The sequence below is a fragment of the Sitophilus oryzae genome, unplaced genomic scaffold, assembly GCF_002938485.1.
Source record: "Sitophilus oryzae breed Bouriz unplaced genomic scaffold, Soryzae_2.0 scaffold_1060_pilon_pilon, whole genome shotgun sequence".
Lineage (NCBI taxonomy): Eukaryota > Metazoa > Arthropoda > Insecta > Coleoptera > Curculionidae > Sitophilus > Sitophilus oryzae.
The window spans coordinates 726,013-749,972 of record NW_022145683.1 but is presented as its reverse complement, the minus strand read 5'-3'; the positions used below and the strand labels follow the sequence as shown (position 1 = coordinate 749,972).

At 33.0% G+C, this 23,960-nt stretch overlaps 1 protein-coding gene across 1 annotated transcript in view; it reads left to right on the top strand.

The window, feature by feature from the left end:
* LOC115877526 (C3 and PZP-like alpha-2-macroglobulin domain-containing protein 8) overlaps positions 1–23,960 on the top strand; it is a 289,000-nt gene that overhangs the window by 233,307 nt on the left and 31,733 nt on the right. Inside the window, exons 11-13 of the mRNA XM_030893749.1 lie at positions 575–805; positions 19,908–20,036; positions 21,255–21,354. Coding sequence (XP_030749609.1) covers positions 575–805; positions 19,908–20,036; positions 21,255–21,354 — 460 coding nt within the window. The remainder of the gene's footprint in view (positions 1–574; positions 806–19,907; positions 20,037–21,254; positions 21,355–23,960) is intronic.

Genomic DNA, 23,960 nt, shown 5'->3' with positions numbered 1-23,960 from the left:
AATCAATAAAATTTTTAGTGTAGATATAAAAAAATATTTGTTTACAGTTCATACCAAATAAACTTTTAGTCACGTGATTAAGCTTGACCGGCACAGCGTTGCCCACGTTTATATATTTTCTTTTAATCAAAATATTTTTGAAAACAAAAATAAAATAATTATAAATATGTAAACAGTTATTATTTACATCAACAAAACTCACCTTCTTAACAGCACTTAAGGGACATAAAGGGTCATTACTACCAATTTCCCGTTTTTTCGGCTATTAAGCTTGTACCACTTCGCACTAAAAGAGGTTCTAAAAAGAACAATGTTACACTGCAAGGACTGCTAGTAAAAAGTTTTAAGCTTAAATTATCATAACACAATTCATTTAAACCAAAAACTCATAATAAAAAACTAAACTGTCAAAACGAATGACAATGACAAATTACGAATTTTATTTGACATTTGTCATCTGCCATCACACTCCAACTTTCATTGATTTTCTTATAATATGTAAAGTCACGAAATTATTTAAAATACCCCAAAAAGTTATAAAAAAATATCTTAAACAGATTTCTTTTATTTCCAGTGAAGAACCTACACCTTCTCCTATAACTGGAGAAGTAGATTTCTTGGAGGCAGGAGTATCCTTCTTCCAGAGACAATGTGCCAGAAGAGGGAATTCGGGAATGTCGGCCATATCCTATCGGCAAAGAGGATCAGGTGCTGGACCATCTGGATCAAGAAGGAGACCACCAGAGAGTCTAGTGGGAGGATCGCCTCTGGATCAGTTGTGGATGTGGACATGCTTCAATTACTCGTAAGATTGATATGTATTTAATTTACATTTATTTTCATATTTTTATTCGAATTTTTGTGCTTCAACTAATCCTACCGACTGCGCCATTTTTTAAAGTATTTTCCTTATTATCAACCGTTAACGTCTGGTTTACAAAACCCCGGAAACTATAGTTTATCTTATACACACACTTTTCATCCGTAATTTTTTTACTCCAGCCCGTCAACAGAGAAAGATCGTATGATAACAGACGTTTTGACACTTTTTTGACAAATTTAATCTAACCTTAATAAAAACACAATAGTAGAGTAAACGCCAGGAATGTTTGGGAGTGATTCATCGCTTGATGAAGTTAGAATCGACACGCGCGCTATCATTTTTACATTCAAAACGTAAATTTTTACCGCAGACGTAGGTTTTTAAAGGCCCGGTCTAATCATCTGCCTGCGCTCCTCCTACTTATTCTAAAATGTTAGCGTGATTGACAAAACGATACTATATCGCGTTTCTTTGATTGATTCGTTTTTGTGCGTCAGTCCATTGGTGTGCTTGCAGTGCGATCAATGGGGCATTCCATTTTATATTTATAACCAAATACATGTTTTTGACAAGATTTTGACAATTAAAACAACAAATTACAACAGATTATGTATTGATTATTATATGACTTGAAACACCACGGCACTGGAATTAAGTTTTATGTGACCTTGAACAGATTAGTTCACATGGTAGCGGCCGATGAATCACTCCCACACATTCGTGGCGTTTTCTATACAAGAGCTAGCACCGTCGGGAAAACGAGAATTTTTAGAGTTTAGTTTTTTAGTTCTTTAATATATCTTTTGCTATGCTCTCCTGATAAAAGTGCGAGCCATTTGGCTGCCGGTAGACTACTGCGATTCACTACTGTGCACCACATCTGTACAGGGTATCCCATTTTCGTGTGTTTTATAGGATTTCTCGTTTATGAGTAGAGATACAGTGATGCAATTTTCACATTACTTTGCTACTGGTTCTTGAAACTAAATATGCTACACATAGGTTTGTCCTAGCCTTCTTAATTCCTAAAATACAGGGCAAATTTGTGATGCGCAGTAATAAACAGATGTTGAATACAGATATAGGGATGCGCAATAGTGAACGCAATATCTACCGGCAGCCAGATCGTCCGCATTCAGGAGAGCATAACAAAAAATATATTGAAGAACCAGCTTTCTTAAAATTCTCTCTCGTTGCTAACTCTAAGATTATAAGTAAAACAACCAAATCGTTATGAAAATGAAAATATAAAATGACACCAATAACAAGCAAAGCGTATCTATATCGGATGAACGGAGGCATGAAAATGCAATAAATATAAAACTGTGTAATTTTCTAACCAATCGAAGTCTTTAAATTCAACCAATAAAATTAATATCGTATCATCGGACAACGAATGCATGAAAATCAAGTTTTAATTCACCTTCAAACAAAACAGAAAACATTCTTAAAACTCCCTAAAAAATATCTCTCCACTCTCATCCACTCTAACTCTTCCTCCCACACTAAAAGCACCCTTTCCCCCACCCTTACTCTGTATAAAATTTACGACCCGGCCACCGGAATGTCCATAATTCTCCCTCGTTATCGCCAAGAGTAGGAAGAGAGGGGAAGAGGATAAAACGTTAAATGCCAAACGCTTATTTTGCTACTTTTTCGGACTAGTGAAATGGACTCTAGCAATTCATCAATAAAGCTTAACTGGAGTGTGTTTTTGGTGCTATGCCTCATCTTTTTGTTGTATTCCTGGTTGCAAGGATAATTATACTAGCAGTGGGATTCTGTAAGCTCCATAGCAAGAAATTTCCTGTCTAGCCTATGCTATTTGTATACGATTGATGAGTCACTAGATAGGAAATATGTTTACAGAATCGCTAGCTAGGCAGCCTAAAGTGTCCGGTAGAGCAAGTAAAGTGGCTACGAGTTATAAATCAAGACAATTTTATTGAAAGTATCTTTAATAAATTTAAAAATAATGTTCTCCCAGGCTCGTATATAAGAAAACTGGAGAATTATGTTTATTTTATTCATATTGTGGAATCTCCACTCCCAAGTGTTGTTGTTTCAGCTTCTATAGATTCAAACATGTACCTAAGAAGGTATTATGATCTAAGGAAAACTAAAGAATATGTACTGAAGCTGTGGTTGGTTCCTTGTGAAACATCGTTGAAATATTAGTATTTTAATAAAACACACTTTTAGATGTATCAAAAACTTTTAATAAGAGTAACTTTAACTCTACATATATGTTTCAGCTTGTTAGGCCTTTTTCAAGAGTTTTTTAAGAACTAATCGTCTAACTACACTGTAACTATATATATATTTGCTATGGGGGTGGGTTCAGAGAGTTTACAATAGGGGTAATAAAAAATGTGATATATATATATATATATATATATTATATATGCTATGGGGGTGGGTTCAGAGAGTTTACAATAGGGGTAATAAAAAATGTAGAGAGAATTTAGAAATCCTTGTTGGTCGTTAACATTATTTTCGTTTTTAACAGATTTTAGTATTTCTAACTGTTCAATGTAATTTAAGCGTCTACCTTTTGTTTCTCTGTGTAGTAACTTAATTGAGTTTTCATTAATTTTGTGATTATTTACTATACAATGAGTTGCAAGACCAGAACTTTGCTGGAGATTATTAATAGACTTTACATGTTCTTTAATCCTTATATCTAAATTTCTACCTGTTTGGCCTATGTACACGGCATCACAATCATTGCAATCCACTCTATATACACCCGACTTATTTTTGACATTAGTTTTGTCTTTATTATTTAATAAAATTTGACCTAAATTTCTTTTATTTACGTTAATAATTTTACATCCTATTTTATTGAGATTATTTAATATTTTGTTAGTTAAATTAGGAATGTAGTTTAAAAGTCGATAATTGTTATTGTCTTTAGAATTAGCGGAATAAAATTTTTTCATTAATATTTTCTTTTGTTTTTTCTTTAGCATATTATCAATAAGGGAACACTTATATCCATTGTTGATGGCGATTTGTTTAATAATATTTAACTCTTTTTTAAAATTCTCTGGGCTCAGTGGAAACATTACCAATCTATGAATTAAACTATGAAAGGGTGACATTTTGATTTGCCAGGATTGGTGTGATTGACTATGTATTACAGTGTCTGTGGTAGTGGGTTTTCTGTAAATATCAAATTGTAATCTATTAGACTGTTTTATAATTGTAACATCAAGAAAATTGATGGTATTAATACCTTTTTCAATAGTAAATTGTATTCTCGGGTTAATTGAATTTAATAATGTTAAAAAACTGTTTAAATTTCTCTCGGTGCCTGACCAAATACAAAAAATGTCATCTACATATCTTGCCCAATAATTTATTTTTGATATTAAACTACTCTTGTTTTTAAATAGCTTCTTTTCAAAATCTGCCATAAATATTTCTGCGAATAACGGTGAAATTGGGGAACCCATCGGTAACCCATCTTTCTGTTTAAATATTTCATTGTTATACTGAAAATAGTTTTGTTCTAAACAAGTTTCAATTATTGTTATTAAATCTGATTTTACTATTATATTAAGATTAGATTTATCAATTAGTTCATAAATAATAGAGGACAATTCATGGGTTGGGATAGAAGTGAACAGGCTTTTGACATCGAAAGAAACGAGTGTTGCATTATGTGGAACTTCAATATTTTTCAAATTATCTAGCAACTCAAAAGAATTCTTTATGGCAAATTTTGATTGAAAATTGATCATGGAAGGAAGTGTTTTAGCTAGTATTTGACATAATTTATAAGAGGGAGCATTTATGTACGAGACGACTGGTCTAACTGGATTATTGTCTTTATGTAATTTTAGTAAACCATAGAGTAATGGGGGTGAAGGATTCATTATTTTGGCATAGTATTCATTGTTATTAGGTAATATAGATTTGTTATTTTTTAAAATAGAAAGAATTTGTTTTTGAAAATTACATGTTGGATCAGAAATTTTAGTAAAATCTCCACTATTTAAAATATCAGCTATTTTCTTATCATATTCTGTTTTTGTTAGAATTGTTATAGTGTTGCCCTTATCGGCTTTTGTAATTATTAAATTGTTATCATTTATTTTCTTGGTTATAGACTGTATGATATTTTTCTCTTTACTGTTAGTTTTTAAATATTTGTTACAATTATTGAAATTTTCTACTATGCGATATTTATTACATGTTGAGGCACGAGGTAAAGTCCCAACTGCGATTGCGGTGTTAACTGCTAGCAATTCTATATCTTTTTTGTTAAAAACAGCTGGGGAATATTTTAATCCTTTTTCCAATATTGAAATTTCATCATTTGAAAAAGTAATATTTGATAAATTAATAAGTGTAGGGTGAAATGCAAAAAGACTGTTATGTTGTGTACTTACAACCTTGTTAACATTGTCACAATTGTTGGATTTAATAAGTTTATTAAGTTTCTTTAATTGTGTGTTATAATGTAAACTAACTAAGTCACTAATTTCTTCTCTTATGAGTCTGTCTCTGTATTGAAAAACAAAATGACCTTCTTTTTCTAACAACTCAGTGTAGCATAGCTTCTTATGTAGGTTGATGTTGTCTCTTCTTTTGTACCAGAATTTAATTTCATTTTGTAGCCATATAGTGTACGCTTTTTTCACTGACTCCTGTGCTTCACGAGATTTGTGGTTGCACACAATTTTGTGTTGTGGTGTCACCTTATTTTTCAGGCACTGTTTAATAAACCATATGTGGTTCGAACATTTCTTAGACCGTAGTAGACATCGTTTGTAGAAAACCACTAAAGATGCGACGCCTGCATTTTTAATAAATTGTACTGAAGCTGTGGTTGGTTCCTTGTGAAACATCGTTGAAATATTAGTATTTTAATAAAACACGCTTTTAGATGTATCAAAAACTTTTAATAAGAGTAACTTTAACTCTACAAATATGTTTCGGCTTGTTAGGCCTTTTTCAAGAGTTTTTTAAGAACTAATCGTCTAACTACACTGTAACTATATATATATATATATATATATATATATATATATATATATATATATATATATATATATATATGGGGTGGGTTCAGAGAGTTTACAATAGGGGGTAATAAAAAATGTGTTTTATATATATATATATATATATTTGCTATGGGGGTGGGTTTCAGAGAGTTTACAATAGGGGTAATAATAATATATAATATATATATATATATATATATATATATATATATATATATATGCTATATATATATATATATATATATATATATATATATATATATATATATATTGCTATATATATATATATATATATATATATTGCTATGGGGGTGGGTTCAGAGAGTTTACAATAGGGGTAATAAAAATGTGTTTAGAAATCCTTGTTGGTCGTTAACATTATTTTCGTTTTTAACAGATTTTAGTATTTCTAACTGTTCAATGTAATTTAAGCGTCTACCTTTTATTTCTCTGTGTAGTAACTTAATTGAGTTTTCATTAATTTTGTGATTATTTACTATACAATGAGTTGCAAGACCAGAACTATGCTGGAGATTATTAATAGACTTTACATGTTCTTTAATTCTTATATCTAAATTTCTACCTGTTTGGCCTATGTACACAGCATCACAATCATTGCAATCCACCCTATATATAGTATTTTTAATACCTATTTAGAGGTACCAGCCGTTTTAGTAACTTAACGTATGCGGCTTCTTGCACCATCTAAACCCGCATGAAAAAAATTAGGTTATGACCTTTGTCATGTCAAATGCTTGACATATTTCTTATTGCATTGGCGGAGTGACTTGAAATTTCATATTATCAGTGGCGGTTTATAATAATAAAAATTAATTTTATGAAATTCTAAAGATGTTGACGTAATAAAAAAATATAAAAGAAGCGCACTAATTTTAAAAATATTGTTTTATTAACTAGATACCGAGTTTTCTTAAAAAAATACCTATATTATTTAAGATCTCGATTTAAGGCTTATACCAAAGAATATCTTAACTTATACTTATGCTTAATGTAGTAAACTATATTCAAAACGATTTAGGATCTCGATTTAAGGCAATTCAAAAAGCGTCTGATGCACTAAAAGTATAATAAATAATATAACAAGAAGTCGAGCAAGCAGTAATAATATTTATTTAAGGGCTCGTTTAAGTACAAATTCTACAGAAAAAACAGGTTTAAAAGAGCTTTTCGCTTTTAGCAGCATGGTATTTGTTCAAAAATAATATTCTTTTTAATCTGATTCCAGGCATTTCCAATAACTGTTTTCTTCCATCCGGTTTTTTGAAATGAAAACCCATTTTTTTAATTCCCAAATATAACGAACTTTTGGAAATCTTAGTTTCTGGAGACTCTTCGATAAATTGCAGGAAAATAGTTTCTACTGTGATTTTCCTTTCGCGCATACATTTTGTAAATTACTTCCCTCAAACAATGTAGGGTATTCTTAGTAATTCGGATTTTGCTCCGGGAAACGCTTGCAGACATATTTCTTCTAAATTCGAAATCTGTAGCTCTGTTTGGTTTTTCTAGATTATATAATGTGCATTCTGGGACTTTTAGTGCTTCGGATGCTTTTTGAATTGCCTTAAATCGAGATCCTAAATCGTTTTGAAAATAGTTTACTACATTAAGCATAAGTTTTTTGGATTCATCAGAATATCGCATTTTTATATCTTATTTTGCGTTATGACATTAACATGAAATGTAACTTCAAAAACGTGACATCTAACAAATTATTAATAATCGACGTTCATTTTTGTTGGTAATTTTTTGTTTCAACTGATTTATTAATAATAAATAAGGATGGTGTTATTCTAAATGGGTACTAAAAATACTATACACCCGACTTATTTTTGACATTAGTTTTGTCTTTATTATTTAATAAAATTTGACCTAAATTTCTTTTATTTACGTTAATAGTTTTACATCCTATTTTATTGAGATTATTTGACAATTGATTAAAGAGACAACATCAACCTACATAAGAAGCTATGCTACACGGAGTTGTTAGAAAAAGAAGGTCATTTTGTTTTTCAATACAGAGACAGACTCATAAGAGAAGAAATTAGTGACTTAGTTAGTTTACATTATAACACACAATTAAAGAAACTTAATAAACTTATTAAATCCAACAATTTTGACAATGTTAACAAGGTGGTAAGTACACAACATAACAGTCTTTTTGCATTTCACCCTACACTTATTAATTTATCAAATATTACTTTTTCAAATGATGAAATTTCAATATTGGAAAAAGGTTAAAATATTCCCCAGCTGTTTTTAACAAAAGATATAGAATTGCTAGCAGTTAACACCGAAATCGCAGTTGGGACTTTACCTAGTGCCTCAACATGTAATAAATATCGCATACTTGAAAAATTTCAATAATTGTAACAAATATTTAAAAACTAACAGTGAAGAGAGAAAAAATATCACACAGTCTATAACCAAGAAAATAAATGATAACAATTTTAATAATTACAAAAAGCCGATAAGGGCAACACTATAACAATTCTAACAAAAACAGAATATGATAAGAAAATAGCTGATATTTTAAATAGTGGAGATTTTACTAAAATTTCTGATCCAACATGTAATAAATATCGCATACTAGAAAATTTCAATAATTGTAACAAATATTTAAAAACTAACAGTAAAGAGAAAAATATCATACAGTCTATAACCAAGAAAATAAATGATAACAATTTAATAATTACAAAAGCCGATAAGGGCAACACTATAACAATTCTAACAAAAACAGAATATGATAAGAAAATAGCTGATATTTTAAATAGTGGAGATTTTACTAAAATTTCTGATCCAACATGTAATAAATATCGCATACTAGAAAATTTCAATAATTGTAACAAATATTTAAAAACTAACAGTAAAGAGAAAAATATCATACAGTCTATAACCAAGAAAATAAATGATAACAATTTAATAATTACAAAAGCCGATAAGGGCAACACTATAACAATTCTTACAAAAACAGAATATGATAAGAAAATAGCTGATATTTTAAATAGTGGAGATTTTACTAAAATTTCTGATCCAACATGTAATTTTCAAAAACAAATTCTTTCTATTTTAAAAAATAACAAATCTATATTACCTAATAACAATGAATACTATGCCAAAATAATGAATCCTTCACCCCCATTACTCTATGGTTTACTAAAATTACATAAAGACAATAATCCAGTTAGACCAGTCGTCTCGTACATAAATGCTCCCTCTTATAAATTATGTCAAATACTAGCTAAAACACTTCCTTCCATGATCAATTTTCAATCAAAATTTGCCATAAAGAATTCTTTTGAGTTGCTAGATAATTTGAAAAATATTGAAGTTCCACATAATGCAACACTCGTTTCTTTCGATGTCAAAAGCCTGTTCACTTCTATCCCAACCCATGAATTGTCCTCTATTATTTATGAACTAATTGATAAATCTAATCTTAATATAATAGTAAAATCAGATTTAATAACAATAATTGAAACTTGTTTAGAACAAAACTATTTTCAGTATAACAATGAAATATTTAAACAGAAAGATGGGTTACCGATGGGTTCCCCAATTTCACCGTTATTCGCAGAAATATTTATGGCAGATTTTGAAAAGAAGCTATTTAAAAACAAGAGTAGTTTAATATCAAAAATAAATTATTGGGCAAGATATGTAGATGACATTTTTTGTATTTGGTCAGGCACCGAGAGAAATTTAAACAGTTTTTTAACATTATTAAATTCAATTAACCCGAGAATACAATTTACTATTGAAAAAGGTATTAATACCATCAATTTTCTTGATGTTACAATTATAAAACAGTCTAATAGATTACAATTTGATATTTACAGGAAACCCACTACCACAGACACTGTAATACATAGTCAATCACACCAATCCTGGCAAATCAAAATGTCACCCTTTCATAGTTTAATTCATAGATTAGTAATGTTTCCACTGAGCCCAGAGAATTTTAAAAAAGAGTTAAATATTATTAAACAGATCGCCATCAACAATGGATATAAGTGTTCCCTTATTGATAATATGCTAAAGAAAAAACAAAACAAAATATTAATGAAAAATTTTTAATCCGCTAATTCTAAAGACAATAACAATTATCAACCTTTAAACTACATTCCTAATTTAACTAACAAAATATCAAATAATCTCAATAAAATAGGATGTAAAACTATTAACGTAAATAAAAGAAATTTAGGTCAAATTTTATTAAATAATAAAGACAAAACTAATGTCAAAAATAAGTCGGGTGTATATAGGGTGGATTGCAATACTGTGATGCCGTGTACATAGGCCAAACAGGTAGAAATTTAGATATAAGGATTAAAGAACATGTAAAGTATATTAATAATCTCCAGCATAGTTCTGGTCTTGCAACTCATTGTATAGTAAATAATCACAAAATTAATGAAAACTCAATTAAGTTACTACACAGAGAAACAAAAGGTAGACGTTTAAATTACATTGAACAGTTAGAAATACTAAAATCTGTTAAACGAAAATAATGTTAACGACCAACAAGGATTTCTAAACACATTTTTTATTACCCCTATTGTAAACTCTCTGAACCCACCCCCATAGCAAATATATATATAGTTACAGTGTAGTTAGACGATTAGTTCTTAAAAAACTCTTGAAAAAGGCCTAACAAGCTGAAACATATATGTAGAGTTAAAGTTACTCTTATTAAAAGTTTTTGATACATCTAAAAGCGTGTTTTATTAAAATACTAATAAAGAATATGTGTGTTAAAGATCATGAAAAAAATTATTATTTTGAGTTCAAAATTGAAAAAGATTTTTGTAAAGACAAGAATGATAACAACAGCTTTAAATGTAATTTTATTTGTTGTAATGTTTGAATTTTCAAATTATTAGCAATCTAATAAAACATCTCTTGAACCTTACGGTTTATATAAAATATAAAGTCAAACATATCTTAGTGTTGGACCTATTTACCCTTTCCTAATGATTAATTGAATTTACAAGCTGGTCGCGTCGTTGATTAAAGCCAAATTTCGGGGGCTGGAAAACATGCGGAGGGTTGCTTTCGTTTTTGCTCTCGGGGGATGCTGACCGCTCGGACACATGCCAGATTGCTTTGGTCTGGTAGAAATTATATCAATTTCGATAAATAAGTCAGAAATTTCACGTAAACGTTTATATTTAAGAGATGTTTTATAATAAATATGAATAAAGCAGTTCTAGAGTTGTTTCATAAGCATTTCTTATCTATCCATTATTTATTATTTATCATATATACCATATCTTATTATTTATCCAATAGCTAAGTCAAATTACCGGCTCTCGATAAATCACCGTAAGCGACGTTAGCCCACGGCCACACAGAATGCGATTTTTGCGTTTTTTGACTAAAACTAAATAAAGGAATTATATAGGAGTGGCTCGACCAAAAGCATTGAAAAACATGTTTTAAAAAGTGTAGTTTGAAATGTTAAAAAAGTAATAAACTAAAAAAATATTTTTTTTACGCATAAGAAATAGTTTTTTACGGGTCACAAATAAATTTATACGCGTAAAAAATAATGTTTAACCTGCAACAAATAGTTTTTTACACGTAAAAAGTAGTTCTTTTCTTTTAATAAATAGTTTTTTACACCTAAAAAATAATTTTTTAGGCGTAAAAAATAATTTTTTTACGTGTAACGAATAGTTTTATACGCGTAATAAATACACATTGTCACTACGTATTAATCATATCCTAAAATTGCGTTAACAATTAGTAAGATTTACTAGTCGATTATATAATTATAATTTTTTATTATATTATATTATTATAATTATAACACACAAGTAACCACAAAACTACAACATAAAAAATCTATACACAAATAAACTAAAATTCCTAAAATAAATGGAAAATAATAGTTAATTTTACACATACCACTGGCACTAGCAGTAGCAGTAGATTGCGTTTGTCGTCGAATATCCAGCCCGTTCAACTATCGATCCAAGCATCTCTCATCTTCGTCTTTTCAACGCTAACCGGCGCCGCTCTCGCCTATCTCTTTCTCACAGGATTGATTGTTGAACGGCCGGGAAATCCACTAGTTTCTTACGAGCTTGCGACGTTACTAATCAAAATCTTAATAGAAACTGCAGACCAGCCGCTTCTTTTGCGTGTTTTTAATGGACACAAATCGAAATAAAAGCTTCAAACGGTAAAATCGCAAAAGCGCTTCACACGCAAAAAGGCGAAAAACGCAAAAATCGCTTTTTGTGTGGCCGTGGGCTTTAGAACATGCGAGAGAATAAACGGGTGACCTTCTGGAAACTCTATAGTGCTTCATGGCAAAAGTGTAAAATCTATTGAGACACACTGTCCATTCACGACAGTTCGAGGCCGGATGATATCGGATATCTCGTAAGATCGATTTAGACACTCGCCAAGTAGTAGCCGGTAGGTCATAGACAATGATATGACCGCGGACTGTGGTTCGGATTCCGCGTAAACAAAGTAAGCCCCGTCCAGATTCGCCGTAGCATCAAAAAGGAGGCGCTAACTGAACATAATTTAAGTACTTTTTACTTTACATTTCTCCAATAAAAATCAGTTTACTGAAGCAGTGCGCTGAAGTTAAACAATATATCCCTTAATAATGTTGTCTAGCTTTAAGCGGTTCTAGTTTACAACTTCCTGCAACCGATCTGACAGGCAATAAGTCGAGATCAATTCGTTAGAGAAAGTTGGCCTGATACGAACACACTTAGATGGAGAGAACACTGTCTCGATATTAAAAGTTCCATTCTTGTCTGAGGTTGTTGATGCAAGAGCTTCAGACATTCTTTAGTGCTGGGACATTCTTTATAGTCTAAGACAAATAGACCTTCAAATACGAAGTTTTGGTAAAAACTTAAATTTTTTATATGAGTTACTTTGAAAGGTCTAAAAACGAATTGTGAAAGATTTTTTTCACCCCCGAAGGGATGAAATAAATAAATAAAATTATTTTTTTGAAATTTCGGTGAGTTGTGGAGTGTCAAATTTTTCATACTTTTTTGCTCAGATCAAGATTAACCGAGATATGGTGGCTAGAAGCTAGGAGATGAGAAATTTAAAAAAAAATTGTGTGCACTATGTGCGCATATTTGAAGTGAAACTTCCGTCTGTCTTCCGTCTTCTGTCTGTCTGCCCGTCTGCCCGTCTGAGAACTCCATTCGGATACCTCTACCCACGTGCCGAGTTTATTTCCAATCGGCCCATTATTAAGAAAAATCCTGATGATTTCGTACATTTAGAGGCATCGGTTCGAAACGTCGAGGGCGTTATCCTGTAGCCCGTCCCCAATTATGCTGAAGTCGACCCACATTTTTCTTCAATATCAAATCCTTAGTCCCACCCTGATGAAGATGTAAACAAAACATCGTCTCCAACTTTGCAGTGTGAGACCCTGTGCACCGTCAGTCACATAGCCTACCCACCAAATTTGGTCGCGATTGGTTTGATGTTTCTTACGTCAAAACTAACTGTCGCAATGACACTTGTCATACACGGTAAAGTTGCTTGTCTAGGTCCAATCTATCGACGTAATCCACAGAATCGAATCCCCCCAAGTGGTTCTTGACAGGAAAACAAATGGACCGCAAGAATTACAGCATGGTATTCGGGAGGAATTAAGTGACCTAAAAGAATACCACACCTAAGATGGAACCATGAGATTAGGAAATTAGCAGGAATAACTTGGACTCGCATAGTCAACACATACATACATACTGCCATTACTCGCTCACGAGTATTCGACACGCATCAGAAGATGCGGTCACGCAAGGCGTTTTCTTGCATGAGCTTTTCTGTGACTGAAAAGCCCGATACGTGATTTTATTTGCCTGCCGCACTCCGGACATTCAAAAATCTCATTGCTTTATTGCCTCTTTACTTTTTGGTTGTCGCTGTTAACTGAGTTTACAATTTTTCTCCATTGAGTTCTATTGTGAACTGCTTCTTCTTACTCATCCTGCATGTTAATCCCCTTTAAGTTTTCGTGGAAAATGTCCTTGCACCTTTTGAGTTGTCCACCCGGCCTCCTCTTACCGTCTACAAGCTCACCGTAAAGCAGAGATTTTGGTATGCAGTTTTCTTGCATTATGTATAATATGTACGTGACCAGCCCATCTTAAGCGGGATTTTGAACCATGACTTCAATACTCTCGCAGTTAGCTTTTTCAAGGACCGATACCTTTGAGACATGATGGAACCACCGAATTAGAATTACTTATTCATTAATATAATTAATGCGGTACGGCATCGGCACCCAGGTTTCGCTCCCATATAACATGGTGGGGATTATAATTGCTCGGTACACTGCAAGTTTCATTTTTGTACTCAAGTCATGATTGTAGAAAACCCTGTTTTTTAATTTTCACAATGCTCTTGAGGCACTACTAAAATCCTGTGTTGAATTTCAGAGTCGATATTGGCCTTTTCCGAAATCAAACTGCCGAGGTAATTGAATTCCGCTACATGTTCCAATAGTTCTTCTCAGATTTTTATAGCATTGTTATGATCTTCCGGGGGATTCCGGGGGAGTGCACATGATTTTGGATTTGTCGATGTTTAGCTTAAGGTCCAAAGCCTCGTATGCCCAGGTATATGTGTTCAACATCTCTTGTAATTGTTGTAACGTGTTTGCAACTAGAGCGCATTCATTAGTGTAGTGAAGTTTTGGGATGAATTTTGTACGTGTTTTTGGTCTTAGTCTTTTTATGTTGAACAGACCGCCGCCGCCGGCGCCGCACCTTATATCGCACCGTCGTATTTGTATTTAATGCCCAATCCTCTCTCCTGTAGTTTGCTGTCCACTATAATGGAGAGTGCTGCCATGAATATGTTGAATAGGACAGGCGCTAAGACACGTCCCTGCCTTAACTCTACATTACAGGGCAATTATTTAAGTATATAAGCGAGGCTACATCATAATTAGAAATGGTCGAATAAGCTGGAAATGATCATGATATTATTACTATTATATAAAAAATTGCGGATCTTTAGACTCAATCTTCTTTAAAAACCTTTATCGACTGGATATAAAATATAAAATACAATTTCCTTCAGAAAACATTTTCGTTTGCCTGAAGAGCACCAAAGTGTCCTGAATTTTAAACTTGAAACTTTTCGAAATATAGAGAGAAAGAGATGTTCAAAGGCCATCGACGTGAATTGACGTTTTAATTTAAAAACAGGAAAACTGGGGCATATTTCAATTTAAATACTAAAACGGCTGGTGCTCTTTAAGCATATTGGCCAGAAATATTTTCTCAAAAATACCGTTTGATCGTTATACATCTTTAAGAAAAACAAATTATAAATGTCGTTTGAAGGTTAATAATATTCAATAAAAAATCGAAATCGTTCTTAAAAAATATCTCTTAACCTAAAACAGCTTTTAGATAAAACTTTAGATTTTTTTTAACTATTTTACCGTAATCTCTTTTTTTTCTGAAATTCCCAACACACACATGTTACTGTTAATTTAAATATTGACACACTTTCCTTCTAGATTTACTATTTCTGTTTTGTTCAGAAACAGTTGTAGAATAAATAATAAATAACATGTACAGGGTATCCTATTTTCGTGTGTTTTACAGGGTATCTCGCTTATGGGTAGAGATGCAAAGATGCGGTTTTCACGTCCCTGTGCTTCTTTTTGTTTAAATTTTTATTAATTATAATTATTGGCATTTTGTTTAAATGCCAATCTAATAAACCAACAATAAATAAAACGAAATAAGCTAAAAGGAAAATAACAAATCCGCAAAATTTCGAATTCAAATGTGTCAATTGAAACGTCAAACAGAACCAACCGTCAAAGATGGGGGCCTGCGAAGTCTTCCAAGCATGTATGTAGGGATAGAATTATACGCTTTTCTCAATTTTTTTTTATTAAAAGATAAATATGTATATGCATTCCAGACACTCTACATAGAGGAATAAGACCTTTATATTCATTAGAGTAGCTTATTTCAGTCCTGCAATATCGTTTAGAAGTTCTAAAAGCCAACTTAAAGCTTATATAACGAAGTAGTTATAAATTTAACCGTACGATCCGTTTCGTCTTGAAAATTGCCAATTTTGGCAAATGTTCACGACAAGTGCATAATGAAATCTCGTTACGTAAACACAAAGGCCATAAAATTGATATACGAATAGCGATACTTTAGGAATCGACATCGGAATCTCCATTTATTTACTCTAAAACGACTTATTTACATTACTAGCATTCGAATTGCAATATCGGCGATATAAAAAAGGTCTTTTATGACTAAAAAGTCTCTCTGCAATAAAAATCAATTTGCATTTTTATTGGTTGTAGGATATTTTTGATTGATTTATTTATCACGTAAAAAGGGCCCTACACGTAACGATATCTGAACTGTACAGGGTGGGCCAAATTGGACGCTTTTAAAGGGAAACACCCTTTTCTATAGGACATAGACGAAAACTAATATCAGTGTCTAAGCTCACTAATTTATCACGTAAAAAGGGCCCTACACGTAACGATATCTGAACTGTACAGGGTGGGCCAAATTGGACGCTTTTAAAGGGAAACACCCTTTTCTATAGGACATAGACGAAAACTAATATCAGTGTCTAAGCTTAATTTTTATCAAAAACCTGATGGTGAAAACCGCACATCGATATCTGTTACCATTTCGGAGTTACTGGGTGTTTTTTAAAAATGTGCATTTTTAACAAATCGCTGTAACTATTTTGCTATGGCAAATTTTGTATTTTTGTGAAAGCATTTTCAAAGCACCATTTTACGTAGAATTTAATGGTTTTAGTATTATTTTTTTAAAATTAATATTTTAATAATTATCAACAGAAAATTGGATTTTTTAAATGGGACACCATGTTTTTTAGAAGAAACATTTTTTTTTTAATTTAACTAAAAATGACTTAAAATTACATTTCCAAAAATATAGCGCACTTGTTATTTTGCTCGATTCCTCTTCGAGATATCCAGTTTTTAAAAATTCGCCCACTTTGAATAAGTAGGCTTTGAACGGCGCCGGCTGTAATACAACGAAATTCTAGCTGTGAGCAGCTATTAAAACGAAAATAATATTTGCAATGAGAGATGCAGAATTTTATAACAATCTAAACTATATTTAACAACATCAACGCATTTAAACTACATCTAATAAAATAAAATAAATAGGAAACCAAGACATGAGATTTTGCTACAGGTTTACAAACTTCTGTTATGGACAGACGAGACCGTTTTTGAACATTTCTCGCGGAATTCATTAACTCAGTAGGGGTGAAAGATACCCTCACATAAACGCTAAGTACTTCTAATTCTTGTGTAGATTATACGGGCAATTTAAAAATAAGAAAATGTATTCTTTAGCAAAGATAAAAATCTATCGGCGCTAAGTCCGGCGCGGCTCACAGTGTAACGAAATCGGGAAATGCGGGACATTAGCCCAAAAAACAAAACAATTAATTCATCAACTTTTCTATATAGATGGATAAAGGACATCCCAGAGCTCCACCATGTGAGATATTTCTTGAGTTGACCTCTTAGTCGGGGAGTTATGGCGGGTTAAAGTTATGGTTTTCTTAATTTACCAAATCTGTACAAAAATTTCATACAATGAAATTTATTATTTTCAGAAGTTTCCTTGTGTTGTTCAATTCCAACAATTTTTTCCGTAAAGAGAGGTCTTTTACCAACAACAAACCTGAAAAAAATCCCAATTTTTTTCAAGTCTAGTTTCTACATGTTTATTATGACTTCCAAAAAAAAACGCTTACATTCGCGCAAGGTTATATATACAAAATATCATAGAGTGAACCTTCTAGTATACTGTTACATATAAATTTCATCCACCTAGATCCGAACCTGGAAGAAAAAAATAAATTTCTTCGGCAATAATTACGTTTTCCATTGATTCGACCGTAGTTTGGTGACATGAAAGAGACAGCAGAACTATTTGTTTCCCTTTACGGTGGGTATTATATGCCCAGCATTCATATGCTTTTGATTCATGGTGCAGATATCTGTGAACGTTTTATACCCATCGGCAAAATGTCCGAAGAAGAATCAAGAAACAAAGAATTTCGATCGTTCCCCAAAATTTTTCCAGGAAGAGTGGTCGTAAGGAAACTATTGAAGATATATTGCACAACTTATTGATATATTCAGATCCTCTACTTTTACATCTGGGACCAAAGCACTCTAAAAATAAAAAAGTAGACTTGTTTCCGGAAGCGAAAGAGCTCTTGTATATGGATGGAGAAGAAATTGAGAATGATTTTTAAGCATGTTTTATGTAAGTGCCTTACATATTATGTTATTTTGGAATAATATACACCCCACATAAATTATCGCATCACTTATTAATTTGGAAAACTGCAAAGTATTCTTAAATTCTCTTATTTAACAATAATCTTAAAAGTTATTTGCTTAATAGCAACTTGTTAAGGAATACAAAGTATATCATAACTCAGGCAGACCTTAGAATTAAGTTTTTCACATAAAAATGTTTGAACCGTTTCAAGAATAAATACTACGAAAAATATAAGTGTTGCGAAATTTTTTGTGAGGTGTGTATTATGGTTTCTTTTGTTGAAGTTGAATACGTTTTTTTCGCATATTATCATATTACTTAATACTGTTAAAAGATATTTGCCACTTGTGTCGTTCTCTTTGAGTTTTGCAGTCTTATCTAATTTATCCCTGATTATTTGAATATTTAGGAATGTTGATTGAGTTTTGACATATTAGCGGGAGATAAATGATTGTTCGACAGTAATTTGTTAACATTTTTGGTCCATAAGAGCTATAAACTCTTCGTAAATAAAAAAATATACCTGTAAAGTCCTTTTATAAAACTTGGTATTTTTTTGACCTTCCATTACGCCTTTTTTTACTCTTTTCGCCCTGTAGCAAAAATTCCTAGTCGTATTATTTAATTTCTGTCAAAAAATTTCAGCAAGAATAGTGATAACTGAAGAAAAATGCCATGTCCCACTATTTTAGTTTTCGTTACACTGTGCGGCGGCCTCGATGACCAACGGCTGAAATTTTGGTTAGCTGTTCAATTATTCCAGAAATTGGCTGCAAAAAATTGCTGATGACTTCAGCGTTCTGAGGCGGTACCTTGTCTTGCTGGAAAAATATGTTTTCCAGTTCCATTAAGGGCATTAGATCATCAATAAGTGATCCAAAGCCTACTAGTTAAAAGTGACAAACTTTTAGAAGTTCTGTATTTCAAAGAGGACTATAACAAAATATCAAGTGTGCTATATTTTGGAAAGGTAATTTTAAGTTCTTTTCAGTTAATTAAAAATATGCAGGGTGTCTCAAATAAAAAATCAATTTTTCTGGTGATAACTCTTAAATTATTCGTTTTAATAAAATTATACTTAAACCATTAAATTCTACGTAAAAATATGCTTTGAAAATGTTTTCATGAAAATACAAAACTTTCCATAGCAAAAAAATTACAGCAATTTGTTAAAAATGCACATTTTTGAAAAACACCCCGTAACTCCGAAACGGTAACAGATATTGATTGCGGTTTTCACCATCATGTTTTTGATTGACCCCGACATTAGTTTTCGTCTATCTCCTATAGAAAAGGGTGTTTCCCTTTAAAAGCGTCCAATTTGACCCACCCTGTACAGTCCGACAGTACAAGTCGATTCAGTCCAAATCTCAACGTGTAGTGGCGGCTTTGATAAAGATATCATCGACGAGATGAGAATTGCGATCTTTATGCTGAATATTTTTAACTACACAGACCACAAATTTGGCGGGAACTGTACTAGACTTTACACTGACGAAATTATCTATTATAAAATCTGAACGTGGAAACGTGTGTCTTAAGATCTGGGACTACTCTAAGAAGTATCCTAACAAAAACAAAATAAAATAATAATCATCTTTCCTCCTAATCAACAACTCCCATAGTGGAAACTGTCCTCGAAAAAAAAACGAAAAATTGCCGTAAAGATAAATGATTTTTTCTAAGTGATAAAGAGACCTTCCATGTCAAAAATAATTGACGTATTTCCAGATCGGAAACTTCCTCGACAGAATTATCGATAACAACTCCCAAAGAAGCGGGAAAATGGACGATCTGGGCGCTGACAGTTTCCAGAGCCGGACTCAGGTTTTCCGCGCCAGTAAAACTACAAGTTTTCCGGTAAGTTTTTCTTACTTAAGCTTCATATAGTATAAAGTGTAATTGAAACCACTAATTTATTCCACAAATTTTGAGGTTCTAAATGAAGCTTAAGTTCACTTTTTATTATCTTTCTCTATGGTTCATACCAATTAAACTGTTAGTCACTCGATTAAGCTTGGCCCACAGCGTTGCCTACTTTTACATACTTTCTTTTAATTAAAATATTTTAGAAAATAAAAATAAATTAATTATAAATATATAAACAGTAATATTATTTCCATCAACAAAACTCACCTCCTTAACAGCACTTAAGGGACATAAAGGGCTATTAGTACCGCTTTTCCGTTCACAATGTTCTAATAAGGTTGCGATGCGTTTTTTGCAGCGCGTATTAACCTATCTTGTTACACTTCGTACTAAAAGAGATTCTAAAAAGAACAATGTTCGACTACAAGGTCTGCTAGTAAATTTTTTTAAGCTTAAAGTATCACAACACAATTCGTTTAACTAAAAACTTGTAATACAAAACTAAAGTGTCAAAACGACAATGTCAGAAAATAAATAAATAAATGTGGCAACTTGACATTTTTTACACCAGGGGCGCTATTCTGTACAATCGTCGGTATCGGTAAGTTACCGACAGCTATCGGTACGTATTTGTATATAGTAAACATGTGTTAATTTTTGTTGTCATAGTTACCGATCGGTCCTATGGCAGATATCGCAAATTTGTACCGACGAAAATCTCTCTACCGTGCCCTTGTCAACCTCACGGTAGAGAACCGAGAGTCGTCGGTACAAATTTGCGATATCTGTCATAGGGCCGATCGGTAACTATGACAACAACAATTAACACATATTTACTATATGCAAATACGTACCGATAGCTATCGGTAACTCACCGATTCCGACGATTGTACAGAATAGCGCCCCAGAGCTACCACCTGAATCCCCAGCGCGAATTTTAAATTCCAGTTAATCAGCACGGCGCGGCGCCGAATATGTCCATGATTGGCAACAATGAATTCAAAAATCGCGCCCTCAATTACGTAACTAAAAGTTTAATTGGTATTGATTATACATATTTTCACCACGTTCAAAAAATATTTTATTTATATAAAATAAATCTTCAATACTAAAAGTATGTTTAAAAGTTCTGAAAAAGTTAATAAATAATACTGATGGTAAAATACATGTGTAATATATTTTTTATGTTTTTGTATTTCGATATTTCAGGCCAATGACTGTTGAGTTTCACATGCCTCCAAGTTTAAGAGTTAGAGAAACACTAGAAGTGGATATCAAAATCGGAAACAACATTAACTCATGCATAGACGTAAGTGTAGTTGTAGACTGTAGATTATATAGAAGGGGGGAAGTTAATAACCGCGACATTACAGATCTATTGTGTCCCCCTTTTTGCAGTTATAACTCATAATACAGTCTCAGGGCTTTGACAAAGGCCAGTATCTCTGAGATGGTTTTACAAAGGTTAGTTCTCCATCTCCAATATCAGTCGTACCAAAGTGTGTGGCATAAATGGTTGTCGTCTCGGCGCACTCAGTGATAGGGTGTTCTGGTGTTTCCCCATTTTCCCCACAGAATCTGCATTTGCTATTCGCTGTTGTTTCTTAGCTTCAAACTACTGAGGTGTTCATTGTGGAGACAGTGTCCTGTGACAATCCGAAGATTGTTCTTACTACAATCAAGAAAAATCTTTGATTTGGTAAGTCCTTAGAAATTTCTTCGAGTGCCTTAGGACCATTGGTGGATTCTCAGTACAGGTTACGGATCGAGTCTTTCAGGCTCTTGAGTTTTGCTTTTAGTTGGTTTCCACTTGGAAAGCAGGTTCTGGTGTAGCTAGTATTGTGTTTGCTCCTTTTCTAGCTAGATCGTTTGCTTTTTCATCGCCTTCTATCCCCTGGTGGGCTGGCACCTAGATAGGCGGACTTTATTTTCTTTGCCTAATTTGTTCAGCTTCTCTATGGATTCTTTAACCAACTTCGAATTGATGGTTACTGAGTTGATTATCTTAAGGCTGCTTCACTATCGGATAAGATAGGTATTTCGTGATTCCGATAGTTCTTATCTAAGATAAGTTGTATGCACCTTTCAATAGCAGAGATATCTGCCTGAAGGATGCCAGGGCAGGTGCTCATTGGTTTGGAGTATTTAGGAGTGGAAAAGGCCACACGTGCAACTAACACCCTGTCGCGGGTAATGCCCAATGTTGGCGGACCTAGGGCTATGAAGAGAAGGACGATGGCATCGGCCGTGACTTCTATGATATTGTATGCCGCTCCAATTTGGAGAAGAGCTATACAATATCAACACTATCAAAATATGCTACAATCTATGATTAGGAGATTGGCCTTACGTATTACGAGCGCCTATCACACTGCGCCAACAACGGCAGTACTGGCATTGGCTGGTGTCATACCTATTGTACACCAGGTAGAGGAAAGATGCGACACCTACAGGCTGGGCAAGGAACATAGCTTGCAAGTAAGAGAAAACATCTTGATGAAATGGCAGGAGGATTGGCAGAGATATGATGGCTGGGCAAAGCAATTTATTGAAAATGTGGCGCAGTGGCATAAGAATGGATGGGTGGAGGTAGACCACTTTCTTACTCAAGCTATCACAGGTCATGGGTGTTTTGGTACATACCTGAAAAGGATGGGCAAAAAGAGATAGCGATCGCTGTGTGTACTGCCAGGAGCAGGATAATCCTGCGCACACTCTATTCGAGTGTGGAAGATGGAGGGAATTTAGGGACGTGGCAGAGGCAAGGTGCGGCACCAAGGTCACGCTGGATAACGTCGGGGCACTTATGGGTGAAGACCAAGAGAAGAGCATAGCTGTTGCGGAAATGCTGACGGTTATTATGAAAACCAAATTTCAGGAAGAGTTGGCGCAACGATTAATACATAGTATGCACACATAAGACAACCCTCTGTCTTGAAGTAATGCCCCGGGCGGTTCCGAGACGGAAACTGAGGTTTCACAAAGATGGGTTTTTAGTGGGTAGGGTTTTAGGGTAGTATTTAGTTTTCGGCCCAAATACTACTATCCCTGTTCCTGCTTTGGTTTGGAAGCATCCAAAAGTAAGTATCCAAATATACTTATACACATCAAAGTATAATTTTTTATTCTCCAAATTCTCTTTAGATGAAACAATAATAAATAGGAAATTTTTCCAAATATTTTTTTTCAAAATTTTCTAAATTTATATTAAAAGGTATCTATTTCGATAAACGCCGACATCCATTAAAAAAAGATCGAGGATCTCCCAATACAAGATACAGTGCAGATAATCCAAACAACTTCCCCCAAAAAGATTTTCTTTCTAAAAACGCCATTCAAAGCAAACCCGAATCGTTTTAACGCACAAAAGAATATCTGTTACGTCTGAGGTAAAACTTTTTTCGATACAGCAAACTTCCCGATTGGTTTATTGTTCCAGAGTTAAGCGAAAAAGAGGGCAGATGAAAGGCTGGCAACTCTGGAAGGGTGGAAGCATTAGCAAGGTGCAAGAAAATTGAATAAAATGGTGGGGGAGTGAAAAAGAGAGGTTTTGAAAAGGTTGAATTATCGGAAATAATATTCTTGCTTTTCTTCGAGTGTTTTGGTTTAATTACAAGTCGATTGGTTTCCTGGAATTGAGAAAGTTCTTTGCATTATGTAAAGAGTCGATTCGGCTCTCTCTTTATGAAGCACACTCTCAAATTCCCACTAACGGATTTTTTTTAATAATAATGTGAAAAGAAATTACATGCAGAAAAATACACTTAAATAATATTATGACTTAAGCTTGATTTTCGTGCATCCGATCTGACGATACGATGCGATGATACGATATTAATTTTATTGTTTGAATTTAAAGACTTAGATTGGTTAGAAAATTACGCAGTTTTTAAATTTATTGCATTTTCATGCCTC